The 12,126-nt window shown below is 57.4% G+C and overlaps 3 protein-coding genes across 3 annotated transcripts; all 3 read left to right on the top strand.

Moving 5' to 3' along the window:
• Window positions 1-766: 766 nt before the first annotated feature.
• Window positions 767-2,603, top strand: MYCTH_2304958 (uncharacterized protein). Its single transcript, XM_003663214.1, has 4 exons — window positions 767-1,167; window positions 1,236-1,304; window positions 1,364-2,261; window positions 2,410-2,603. The coding sequence occupies exons 1-4, from the start codon at window positions 1,103-1,105 to the stop codon at window positions 2,503-2,505; spliced, it is 1,128 nt and encodes a 375-aa protein (XP_003663262.1). The 5' UTR covers window positions 767-1,102; the 3' UTR covers window positions 2,506-2,603.
• A 1,655-nt stretch (window positions 2,604-4,258) lies between these two features.
• Window positions 4,259-7,514, top strand: MYCTH_2304956 (uncharacterized protein). The gene is made up of 2 exons (XM_003663213.1): window positions 4,259-4,822; window positions 4,908-7,514. Exons 1-2 carry the CDS (start codon window positions 4,408-4,410, stop codon window positions 7,394-7,396), a joined length of 2,904 nt encoding a protein of 967 aa, XP_003663261.1. The 5' UTR covers window positions 4,259-4,407; the 3' UTR covers window positions 7,397-7,514.
• A 2,953-nt stretch (window positions 7,515-10,467) lies between these two features.
• On the top strand, window positions 10,468-11,877 carry MYCTH_2315290 (uncharacterized protein). The gene is made up of 4 exons (XM_003663212.1): window positions 10,468-10,548; window positions 10,605-10,683; window positions 10,750-11,042; window positions 11,112-11,877. The coding sequence occupies exons 1-4, from the start codon at window positions 10,530-10,532 to the stop codon at window positions 11,372-11,374; spliced, it is 654 nt and encodes a 217-aa protein (XP_003663260.1). The 5' UTR covers window positions 10,468-10,529; the 3' UTR covers window positions 11,375-11,877.
• The last annotated feature ends 249 nt before the right edge of the window (window positions 11,878-12,126 follow it).

Genomic DNA, 12,126 nt, shown 5'->3' with positions numbered 1-12,126 from the left:
TTGTTGGGAACAGAAAGTGTTCTGGTGCTCCTAGCACCAATCACAAATGTCGGGGGCATCTTGGTGTCGGGCGACAGCACAAACCTGCCTCGAGGTTTCACGGCGCCCAACGGTACCCGACCTCACCGATCCCCCATTGTGTCCTCGACGGCATTCAGCATGATCCCTTGCAAACCGCCTACGGCCCTGACGGGAGGTTCGCGGAGGGGGAGCGGAGCCGGGTTCCAGCCATTGGAGTGGCCTTGCATCTGGAATGCGGCACCGTCTGGCTCTGGTGATCATCGCTCGCGCCCGCTCGTCATCGCCCAACTCGTTTCCCAGTTTCTCCACCTTTACAACTGCCAAGCAGGTCACGGAGCTACCACTGCATGCGCGACTTCGCCGGCCGGACAATGGCTCTTCCGTCTCCTTTCCTTCAGCTTATCCTAGGCGGGAGACAAACTACCGCAACTTGTTAGTCCCGACGCGCGAGACTTGTTGTGCTGCCCTACCTGCTGTCGGCTGCGCGGTCGGCTGCCCTGCCGTCTGCGGCCCTGGCAGCGTCTACCTTGCCACATACCCCTAGCCGGGGGGCATATATGTCTCCATCCAGGAACGGCCTCAAGCCTCTCCTCCCCTGTCCAGGCTCGACAACACTCTTGACATTGAAACAGAGCCACGTTGTCTCCCGCGGAGAGACACACTACAAATTCGATCGGTGGGCTCCGCCAGTTTTGGCCTACCGTCCCCTCGGGCTATCATCTGTTACCGCCGTCGAGAGACACGTTCCGGCGAAGCTCTTGCCGCCCCGTGGATCCCCGGATTTTCAAACTTTGGTGCCCGTTTAACCCAGGACATCCCGGTCACGAGGTTTTCTTTTCCTGTTTTTGGTCGCCCTTTGGATCAAGACTCGGCGTTTTCAGCTGGAAATCGCGTCTTCGGGGGCCGTTCTCTTTCCTGTTATACGTCTTTTTTTTGTTGTTGTTTGTTGTTGTTTTCGCACTTACTCTCGCCGCCCAAAAGGACATCATTGCAAGGACCAGTGCGCCATCCAGGATACCGTTTGGAATTTCCAGCCCGGAACAGAATACAGCGGTGTGAGAGTGACGGAGAGGATAAAACCATGGCAGACTTTGCCTACAGACCGCCTGCTCCCATGGACAACGAGAGGTGGCTTTCGTCACGAAGGTGTGAACAAGACCTTGAGACTACCTAGATGGGCAAAGGGCGCACAGAACTAACGGCTTTTCCAAAAGCCCGCTCTACGGTAATGCGTTCTATAGCGCCAGGTTTGAGACGGGAAGCACTCCGTGTCTCCCGAATAGGTAAGATGACCAGCCAACGAAGCCCCCTTCGGTATCAGGAGAATAACAGGTCAATCAAGCGTGACATACGCACAAGGCGCTGCATCCACACACCACCTGCCGGCCGACTTAGTGCCAGGAGGAGGCGTCCCTCAGCTCAGGCGAACCCCCGTCGAGCCCTCCTTCTCTCCCATCCAGGCATGCAATACCCGAGTAGCGCAAGGACCATTCACAACCAGCCCGGCCCCAGGGCAGGTTCCCTTTAAGAGCACAGGTTCGTGGTCTTGGGATCAGCAACCAAGCTACCCAGCACACAACAGTCAAGGGCCCTACCAGGGCAGATATTCGCCATCGGATTCCATGGATGAGCTGGCCTCGCCGAGCCTTTCGGACTATTCCCTGGATAAGACCATAAGCCCCCCCGCGGTTCCTAGCAGCAAAACCAGTAGCAGGATGGGCGGCGGCGGAGGAGTGACAAAGCCGCGCTCTCAGAGGCGGCCGTCGAATCGAGACGAGTTCGACGGCCCGCACCAGTTCCTCAAGCGGCCGCCGCCCGAGTATATTGCCATGCAGGAGCGGGAGCTGCCCCAGCTGCCGACGCACCTGTTGGTACAGGAGCAGGATAGTGTCCTGAACAAGGTCAACGAGCGGCTGTCGCAGTGCGCGTACGACTTTGTGGCCAAGTACCAGTTTCCGATCCCGCTGACGCAGGACATGCGGCCGGTTGAGCGCCCCCAGGACCGGGAATGGACAGAGTGGGTATATCTCCTCAAGCGCCTGGCCACCAAGCGCCGGATACCTGCGCGTGTGCTCTATAACGGCCAGATCAAGCAGTTTGTTACCATACTGGAGAACTCGCTCGAAATGCGACATGCCACCAAGCATCAGAGCCGCCCACTCAAGGATGATCGGAACATTTTGCAGCTAATCTCGGCGGGCATACAGGTGGCCAAGATCTTGAAGGATGCTCCGGCTATGGTGAGTCGCCGCTGCTTTTTCATGGCCTCGCGTGATCTTTCCTCCCCGTAGGACGCAAGTGCCCGCTGGGATCGGGAGCTTAATCTAGCCTTACTGTTCGACGAGCCGTGGCAGCGTCAGCTTGGCAGCTAACCTGACATTCCTCCAGGAGTACCTTGACAAACTATACGTTTCCACGGAGCGGCGGATCCAGGAGCGGGTTGCGGCAGCTGCCGCAGCTTCTAATGCCATGCGATTGCGCTAGAGAGATGGCGCTTCCATGGGGCTCCTTTTTTTTGGGATCATTATGTGTGTGCCGTGTTCACGGCCTGGTTGGCGAACTCCACCCAACAATGTTTTTCTCTTCCTTTCTTCTTCCTGCAGCCCAATGCCAGCTTGTTGGTCCATTTGGCCTTGGTTAACGACCGACGACGTTCACACACTCACGCTCACGCTCACGCTCACACTTTTTCACTCATAGCGCTTGCTCTTCCCATATTTTCCGCCGCCCTGAAAATGGGTGGCTCCCTAGCGCTCGAGCAACGCAACTTACGTTTCTCATAAAGCTCCTTGGGAAGGGGCTGCCGCATGGTCCAAGATAACGCGACGCGGTTCGCGCTGACATTGACTTCGATCACCGCATGATTCAGCCAAACGAATTTTAATGAACTTTGGATCTCGATGTGCCCTGTGTATGCCAGGACATTCCCTGGGCATCTCGCTCGTCGAAGAGAATGGGGGAACTCTGGTTGTGTGAGGACGGATAGGACGGATGGATACCTTAGATGCTTTTCGGTGTTGATTTTCTTGGTTCTACTTCTGGCCGTTTTCTGGTTTTGGTTTGGGGAGAAGAGAGTTGTTTGCCTTTTTTTCCTTACTTGATTTGCTGGAGGATGGATATACGTCGATTCTGCCTTTTTGACTTGTTTCCCGTCTACTCTCGGACTTGGTAATCGTCCTCTTGTTGCTTGGCTTGTTCTTTTTGTTTGGGTTTCAGGAGGGGGAGTTGTCATGATGCGATTTGAAGATACTCGGTTGGGAGGCTGTCTCGTTTTGAACAGGTTTACTAGAAGGTTGATGGGATGGCAAGATTTGCTTGTTTTCGTTTCTTGGTTGCGCAGTCGCGTTGATGTCTGACCAATTGTTCTGTTCTATCGCCTGTTGTGTATCCGTACTGTACTCGAACTGAGAGACGGGAGACTTCTGTTTTTGTTGGCATCGAAGTCACATGCCAGAGATTACGAGCAATTCTGTCGTCGGGTTCACGGCAATTAGGGGGGGTTTCGATCAACAACGTTCCGGAATGAGTCAAGACCGGATTGGTAACTTGGGAAACCATGCGGTCACCTTGAGTCGTCGCCGAGCACAGAACAAGCTCTTTCAAACAAACTCGCTCTCCGGGTCCTCGGTGTGCACTGCAGCTGCAGGCTACAAGTAGTTGTAGCAAGTAGGGTACGGATCTTGTCAAACCTATCAGTACTCCGTACTTGCATGTATGTATGTACTATGGTACAGTACAAGTAAGTAACGTTTTCCGGCAAGGTGGCCTCGGTGTTCGAAAAGGGGTTAGCTGACGCCAAGACTGCGATCTCAGGACCCCTGTTCCCTCCCTCCCCCCAGACTCCATTCACGTTCTGCCCAGGCCGTCTTCCCCATTCGGTCGCTCGTTCGAGTTTAGCCCCTCGAGGCTGAGCATGGGGGTTGACTGGTACGGCCGCGGCCATCCTTAAGATCAACCTCGCCCCGCAACGGACGACAGCAAGGGTTCTTCTGTCTGATTCTCACATGGGAGAATCGATGCCCGCCCGCCCGTTGGTTTTGGCGTGATACTGACCGTTGGAAAATCGGAGAGGCTTTGGTGTTTCGCATACGCAGCAACACTGCGTTGGTTCAATTTTTCTCCTCCCACAGCCGGGCGCAGTCCCGCCAGGCCGGAGGAAGCACTCCCACCGACCTACATTTCGCCGCATCTGATCGAGGAGAGTGGTGATATTTCGGTTCGCTTTTGACCTACGGCTGACCTCATCTCGTGGTGGGGCGACAACGAAGACGACGGACAGAGAGCGACAACTCGGGAACTCAGACAGGACGCGAGAGAGGAGAGAGAGCGACCACAGGAAAACGGTACTTCGAAACTGGTTGAAACCGGCCCCGCGGCGACGGTACCATGGCATCAGCATCAGTATCTCCGGGCCCGTCGTCGCATTCGGGTCTCGAGTCTGAGTTTCCTCAGCACCCGGACTCGACAGGAGAGCTTGATGAGGCCTTTTGGACGGCCATCAGCAACCCCAGCTCCGGCTCACTCGGGCTCCTCTCTAGCCCGGCAGGCAGCTTAGGGAGCTCGTGGGCCGTCTTGGGAAATGGGCAGATCGTGGAGATGCAACCATCGCCGGCGGCTCTGCCGTCGCCCCTGAACGCCGACCTCGACCGGTTGAGCCCCTATCCGGCGGCCGTCGACCAGAGCAGGAGCGGTGTGTACGGCAGCGTCAACATGTTCCAGGGGTTGGAGAACCACGGGCTGGACTTCTTGACCCGTCCCGAGGCGCCAACGGAGCTCGCGTCCGCGCAGTTCGACGGCGAGGGTGCGTGGATAACTGCCTGCATATTACATCTATCGAGCGAGCCCGCCTGCGGTGCGAGCGAGAGCAGTGCTGACAAGCGATGCAGTGTTTGATCCCGTGTTCAACCACTTCTCTTCGAGCAGCATCCTTGAAGAACAGCAGCCCGCCGAGGCGGCCGGCTTCGAGAACCCGCAGGCGGCCGTCGACGTGCCACCGTGGGAGCCCGTCCATCTCGGGCATGGCAGCGGAGATGGCAACGGGGACGGCAGCGGGATCGGTCGCACCAGCAGCAACCCAAAACCCCCCGTGTCCGCCCCCGCTCCCGCCCCCGCTCCCGCCCCCGTTCCCGTTCCCGTTCCCACGACCGCCGCCAACGAAGCGTCCCCGATCTTCATCATCGAGGACCCGGGCTTCACGTCGCAATCTCCATCCCACACCTACTCCCCCTCCCTCCACTCCGCCTCGGCCAGCCCGCCCGGCAGCGCCAGCCCGCAGTCCCCGGCCGCGCCGATCCAGTTCGAACAGGGCCTCCCCCCCGCCGACCGTCTCAGGCGGCCTCGGACGACGTCGTCGACATTGGCATCCAGCGCTCCGAAAGCGATCCCGGCGCCCCGCAAGCTCAACGCCGGCAACCGGGTGCAGAAGCGCAGGAGCCAGCCGTCCACGGCCTTGCACTCCTCCCCCCCGACGACGACGACGACGACGACCACCTCCACCTCTCCCTCACACACTTCCCCACGCTCGATATCATCATCATCATCGTCATCGTCATCGTCATCGTCATTGGCATCGGCATCGGCATCGGCATCGGCATCGGCATCGGCATCGGCATCGGCATCGGCATCGGCATCGGCATCGGCAGCCACGGCGGCGTCCAAGTTCCTCATCGTCACGCCGTCGTCCATCACGCTCAACTCGGCGGCGCAGCCCAACGTGAACCCGTTCGACTGCCTGGACGCGCTCTCGCGGGGGCCGACGCAGCGGGGGCGCAAGGGCCCGCTGGCGAGCGACACGAAACAGTCGGCGCTGGTGGTGCGGCGGATGGGCGCCTGCTTCAGCTGCCACGCGCGCAAGGTGCGGTGCGACAAGGAGCGGCCGTGCCGGAGCTGCGTGCGGCTGGCCGGCAGCGTGCCGCAGGTCGTGTGCTGGCAGTTTGCCGACTTCACCGCCGTCCTGTTCCCGGGCTTCCTGCGCGCCCACCTCAAGCGCGACGAGGTCGCCCGCTTCGTCGACGGCTGCGTCGCCTCCTTCTCCGTCGCCGGCGCCGAGGTCCCCTGCACCGTCGAGCTCGTCTCCGGCGCCGGCTTCGGCCGCCGCACCGTCCTCGAGCTCCGCGCCAAGTTCTTCACCGCCCGCTCCGCCGACGCGCTGCAGCACTGGCACGCCACCGTCGGCAGGAACGGCATGGACCTCTTCTCGCGCGGGGCGGCGCCCATCGCGCTCGAGGTCCCCAAGGAAGGTGGGGGGGCCGGTACTACTACTACAATTACTAATACTACTACTACTACTGGTACTGGTACTGGTACTGGTACTGGTACTGGTACTACTACTACTAGTAGTAGTACGACCACAACCACGGCCGGGGACGGGCAGAGGGCGGAGCTCAAGCGGCGGCTGCGCGAGTACATCCAGGCGATGGTGGACGAGCCGCGGTTCGCGGAGCTGGTGACGCCGGAGCCGCAGCACACGGAGCTGCCGCGCCGGGTGCTCGGGATCGTGCACGAGTACGCGGGCCGGAGCGACGTGCCGATGGTGCGGCGGGCGCTGTCCATCTACGCCATGCACTTCGTCATGACGCGGCACCTCTGCCTGTCGCCCAAGAGCGTGGCCGAGCTGGGGCCGACCGGGCTGGTGCCCCAGGGGGTCCCCTGGGTGACGCCGCGGGTGCTGAACCGGCAGGTCAAGGCGGTCGTGGACGAGATGATGTGCCGCGAGATGCAGCTGCTCTTCGAGAACTTCGGCAAGTCGCTCAAGCCCAAGCTGCGCCGCGAGTGGGCCCCCTGCCTGGCCTCCTTCCTGGTCCTCTGCCTCTTCATGGAGTCGGTCGAGACGGCCGCCGACCTGTTCGTCGTCACGGACAACGAGATCAACCTGCGCCACCACTACTCGCCCGCCTGGAAGCGCTCCTTCGTCCTCGGCGTCAACCGCGAGATCGAGAACATGCCGTTCAAGCAGTTCGCCTTCCAGTTCCACCAGATCTACCAGACCCACTCGCGCGACGCCGCCTCCCGCAGCTTCAACCCCCTCGTCGACGACGCCTGCTTCGACCTGGGCGAGCTCGACCAGGACGCCGCCGACATGGTGCGCCAGTTGAGGCGCTTCATCCATGATGATTGTAAGTCTTGGGGCTTCCCTCTCTCTCCCCCCCTTTTCTCTCTCCCCCCCCTTTCTCTCTCTCCCTCCCCTTCCCCTTCGAAGTCGATGCTGACCGCGGCAGGGTCTGAGCTGGACTATTTGACGGCAGACCCGATCCTGCCCAACATCGAGGACCATCCTTATCCCCGCAACGTGGCCTACAACTACACCGGCCGGCTGGTTGCCAAGTTCCTACTCTCCTTCACCGACGAGAAGTACATCTTTGACGGGAGGACGTAAAGGAGGGGGGGATCAGTCTCGATCTGTCAATTTGTTGCATGTGGAATTTTCTGGCGATGAACGAGTTACCATGAAGGAATGCGGTGGATAGATATGTGCATCATACCCTCATACCCTTGGGACCTTTCGGATGACGACATGATGGGAATGGGAATATATCGTTGCTTTTCGGACGCATATATACACATATCTGTACAAGAAACCACGGCGTGTCGATCCTGACGCTGATGATGAGATGTTTGTCCGTTTTAGTCCCGCTACCGTACATGGTGAGCCCGGCAGCAGGGTGGATGGGACAGGCTGTCTAGGCCGTTGGATTCTTCTTCCACTGCGAACGATATACAAGTTAACCTATTGCGCATTGAAGAGCACAGAGGCAGGCAAATTGTGGTTCCGCTGGAAATCGTGCAAAGAAAGAGAGAAAGGGAAAAAGAAGAGAGAAAAAGAAGAAGAAAAAAGAAAGAAAGCTTCGAGCAGGGGGCGCTCGAAGCTGTTCGGGTCGAAAACGCTGCGCAAAAAGACGAAACGCCCGAGATCAACATCACCATTATGCTCCGATTGAGACCACATGACACAATGTGACGTTCAATCACAATTCGCTCAGGCGAGAGCGTGGAGCGTTGTACACTCGTGGCTTGCAAGACCAGAATATTCCCTTGTTTGATGCTGTTGTTGTTGGGAGGAGAAATGCAGTGAACGGTTCTTATCCTTTTTTTTTAAAAAAAAAGCAGGCGAGGATTGGTGGAGCCAGGCTGCAGACCAAGCGCTGCAGCGCCCAAGTGAAAGATGGTCCGTGCTGTTGCTGCCGGCCCGAGTCGTGCCCGGCTGCACCTGGTCCATGCACGGCGGGCATTTTTGAGCCGAGACTGCGGCTCAATCTGTGGACGCTCTCTTTCCCTTTTTCTTTCTCTCTCCGTACACACACTTTTCCAAGCACCATAAATCAACCGGTTTCGACACGTTCCACTCGCCATCGGTCAAATTGAGTGCCAGATAAACATGGACTTTGCCCCGTCGTTTTTGATCCCTCGGGACCAGAACTCAGGCGTCAAAAATGGCTGAATTTTGGCGGCGGCGACTCCCGACAGTGTTGTACTGTATTTCGCTGCGTCCTCGGCGTGCTGGGAAACGCGCAGCAGGCTTTTCTGCTGTCTGCCCGAAGCTCAATTCTTTTCGTTTGAGTCGACTTGACGCGGTGTCAATCGGCTCTCCACAACCTGAGCGCGTACAGCGTGTGCCATGTGTGACATGGTCTAGTGACCGGTTACACGACCAGAGATTTGACTGGATGTGCGCCATCTTGTTTGTTTGTGGCTCTATCTGTTCGGTCGTTATATTCCTCCTCCTGACTCGGGGTCCTGTCCCCCCACGGTCTACTGAGGAGCAGCATCTATCCACGGGCGCCCAAGCAGCTCACGCGTTGTAGGTATGCTGAACCCGACATTTTCACGCAGAAGATCGATGCAAGCAGATGGAGTGCTAGACGACACCAACTCTCGCGCCTGACGCTGCTGAAAGCCGGCAATGAGTTGATTCCCGTTAGCAGACTCCAGCAGTCTTGCCTGATCATCTTGTCTGACGACGACTCGTGATTCATGAACTTCCCTTATCTGCCATTTTGTTCCATCTCTCTTCTGCCGAGCTTGCACTTTGTTAGATCCCCCCTCGGGTCGAGGACAATCCATGTCCGTCCTGCTCCGGGTTTGCGGGCTGAACCCCTTTTTGGCATGTTCCGTGGCGCGTCCTCGCATCCGGTTCCCTCCGTGATGTGCAGGTTTCACAATAGCTGGTTGTTCGCGGTCGTCGACGGAGCAATTGTCACTTCGTCGCCAGGGACAGTGGTCTGTAAGAGGAGAGACGAGGGGCTGCAATGCCCTTCTGCAGGACAAGCCTCCCCAGCACGGAAGCGACTGCAGCCTGACGCCGGCCACACGAGTGGCGTGGTATGCTGGGAGGCACGGCTGAACAGCGTTTTGTGCGAGGTTAGCCGCCTTGGTTATGCTCGGAACACCAGCGAGTCGGAGACGCCGCCTCAGCACCAAGCAAGTTCTCGACCCTAACACGCCTTGATATTGTCGTAGAAGGGAAGGGAGTCTACACATACGAGGGAGGTAGGTGAACATCTGGTTGGATGATCGGATAACCCGGCCGCTCTGGTTGATCCTCGAAGCTGAATGTCGGCCAAGCGCTACTTTTGGTTGCAATCAGACTGCGGTGCCCTTCACTCAAGAAGCCCCGACAGCGCCATTGGTTCACAGCAGGCAAGTCCCAAACCATGTATATCCAACCCCAGTCAGGTCAGCGAGTGGCACTGCGAGTGAGTCCGAGACCCATTCGTTTTCTGTTCGCCACTTGCTTCTTCCGGTTTCTGACTTTCGTGTTTACGCCTATTCTCGAAGGCTACGAATACCAGAAACGCCAAACCCGAGCTGCGCACGTCGTGGAACCGTGCCAGGATCGCGGGCATTTACGGACAATGCGTTGCCACGCGAGGCTGAGAGAGCCCCATATTCTCAATCTCACCGTCTTCTATTCCCCGTCAGTGGATGATAGCCACGAATGATTCACGTGGCCGATATTCCAGAACGCCGGCTGACAGTGCGGTTGTGGTAGTTCGAATCGGAGTACCTGGTAACATGGGAATCATGCCGTAGTCGGAGCAGGGACTGTACGAGTGCCTCTGTGCCGTCTAAGAGATATGGTCGCATCATGGGTTTTGGTTTTTTTTTTTTTTTTTTTTTTTTTTTTTTTTTTTTTTTTGGCTCAGTAACAGTGTTTTGGGAAACCTGTTGGCTGATTTACCGGGTACGGGAAATCGTCTGTCCAGTGTCTTCTTGAACGTGTCAATCCAAGGCAGCTGCAGATCAATCCTGGAAGTTTTGTGAGCACGGTTGCCTTGCATATGACACAAGCGGCAGCTGCGCCCGACTGCGAGCCAGCTGGCACCTCAGATTCAACGGGGTTCCTGGTTACGGACTAGCGTCGCTCTTCGGTCCCCCCCCGCTGTCCCACGCACAAAAAAAGGACCCAGAGAAGCGGCAAAATCATTCTCTTGTGATCCAAATCAGCAACTTCTCGTCATCGACGCAATAAACCTCACCTATAGAAGAAATTCTACTGGAAGACGGTCAAAATGTCCAAGATTACCGTCGGTATGTATTCTCTGCCGCAAACGACCTGACAAGGCCCAAACTGATCGGTTTCACAGCTGGTGTGCGTCAGCAAGTTGCTGAGCTCCTGGAGTACAGCAACGAGACGAAGAAGCGCAACTTCCTGGAGACCGTCGAGTATGTCCATCCACATCGCCGTCAAATCAAGCCGCTTGGGGGCGCATGGACTAACGCCTGCCAAAGGCTCCAGATCGGCCTGAAGAACTATGACCCCCAGCGTGACAAGCGTTTCTCGGGCACCGTCAAGCTGCCCACCGTCCCGCGCCCGAACATGAGCATCTGCATTCTCGGTGACCAGCACGATCTCGACCGTGCCAAGCACGGCGGTATCGATGCCATGAGTGCCGACGACCTGAAGAAGCTCAACAAGAACAAGAAGCTCATCAAGAAGCTGGCTCGCAAGTACGATGCCTTCGTCGCCTCCGACACCCTGATCAAGCAGATTCCCCGTCTGCTGGGTCCTGGTCTGTCCAAGGGTACGTCTTGCTTTCCCCGGCCCTTTTCTGCATCATCGCCGTGACCCCAGCTTCTGACTTTGTCGACAGCCGGCAAGTTCCCTACGCCCGTCTCGCACTCCGACGATCTCAGCGCCAAGATCAACGAGGTCAAGTCGACCGTCAAGTTCCAGCTGAAGAAGGTCCTGTGCTTGGGCGTCGCTGTCGGCAACGTCGGCATGACCCAGGACCAGCTGGTCGCCAACATCATGTTGGCCATCAACTACCTGGTCTCGCTGCTCAAGAAGGGCTGGCAGAACGTTGGTAGCCTGACCATCAAGGCTACCATGTCGCCTCCCAAGCGCATCTACTAAATGGGGTGACGGGAAGGAAACGGCTTGGAGGGGGTCTCTCTGGCCGCACAGGGCATCACTTCATAGCATGATCGGATCTGCCGGGCGAGAGCCCGATAGCGTCATGAATATATGAGTTTTGTTCTGTGAACCTGGTTCGGGAATGGTGTGTGTTGTCCGTGACGGATACGTCTCGCTGGGGCATTCTTTCCATCGCCCGGGTGGCAAGAGGCAAGAGTTGCCTGGTGCACTTGTCTTACACATGGGGGAATGCATGGTTGCAGTTCCTTCCACGCCTGCTCACCATCGTCTTTCCGCGCTCCAGGCTGTGATACTGCCACGGGACTACTGAATTCCGTCATTTCATTCTTCGCGTCTTGCAAACACTCGGCACAAGTTTCGGCACTAGTCGCGTAACTATATGTCCCCCACCTCTACGCAGATGTCGCGTAGGAGGGACAGTGGGTAAACAAAAGCAACTTCAGAAATAGATTGGTCTCAAGCGGTAGACCGTCGTTATCGACGCAAAAACCAACCCCAACTGACCGACCAAGATTAGATTCTAACTTTGTATAGCTTGGCCACAAGTTGGTCGGCAGGTTGAGAGGAGTTCGAGTCGGCTCATTTGGTCCAAAGACATCGAAACGACAGAAGTTCACCAGCACACGCACAAACGCAAAAGCAATCTTCAAAAAAAAGAAAATATGAAGAGATGTCGAGGCCACCCCACGGCCACGGACCTCGGCGAGTGACGTCCGCGACATAAAAGAGGG

The sequence above is a fragment of the Thermothelomyces thermophilus genome, chromosome 3, assembly GCF_000226095.1.
Source record: "Thermothelomyces thermophilus ATCC 42464 chromosome 3, complete sequence".
Classification (NCBI taxonomy): domain Eukaryota; kingdom Fungi; phylum Ascomycota; class Sordariomycetes; order Sordariales; family Chaetomiaceae; genus Thermothelomyces; species Thermothelomyces thermophilus.
This window is presented reverse-complemented; position numbering and strand designations above follow the sequence as displayed.

Bases quoted from the DNA above. Each gene is read 5' to 3' on its own strand.
- MYCTH_2304958 (XM_003663214.1), top strand. From the start codon at position 1,103: ATGGCAGACTTTGCCTACAGACCGCCTGCTCCCATGGACAACGAGAGG. The intron at 1,168-1,235 runs GTGTGAACAAGA...CTTTTCCAAAAG, and splicing joins AGGTGGCTTTCGTCACGAAG to CCCGCTCTACGGTAATGCGT. The intron at 1,305-1,363 runs GTAAGATGACCA...AGGTCAATCAAG, and splicing joins ACTCCGTGTCTCCCGAATAG to CGTGACATACGCACAAGGCG.
- MYCTH_2304956 (XM_003663213.1), top strand. From the start codon at position 4,408: ATGGCATCAGCATCAGTATCTCCGGGCCCGTCGTCGCATTCGGGTCTC. The intron at 4,823-4,907 runs GTGCGTGGATAA...CAAGCGATGCAG, and splicing joins CGCGCAGTTCGACGGCGAGG to TGTTTGATCCCGTGTTCAAC.
- MYCTH_2315290 (XM_003663212.1), top strand. The intron at 10,684-10,749 runs GTATGTCCATCC...CGCCTGCCAAAG, and splicing joins AACTTCCTGGAGACCGTCGA to GCTCCAGATCGGCCTGAAGA. The intron at 11,043-11,111 runs GTACGTCTTGCT...CTTTGTCGACAG, and splicing joins GGGTCCTGGTCTGTCCAAGG to CCGGCAAGTTCCCTACGCCC.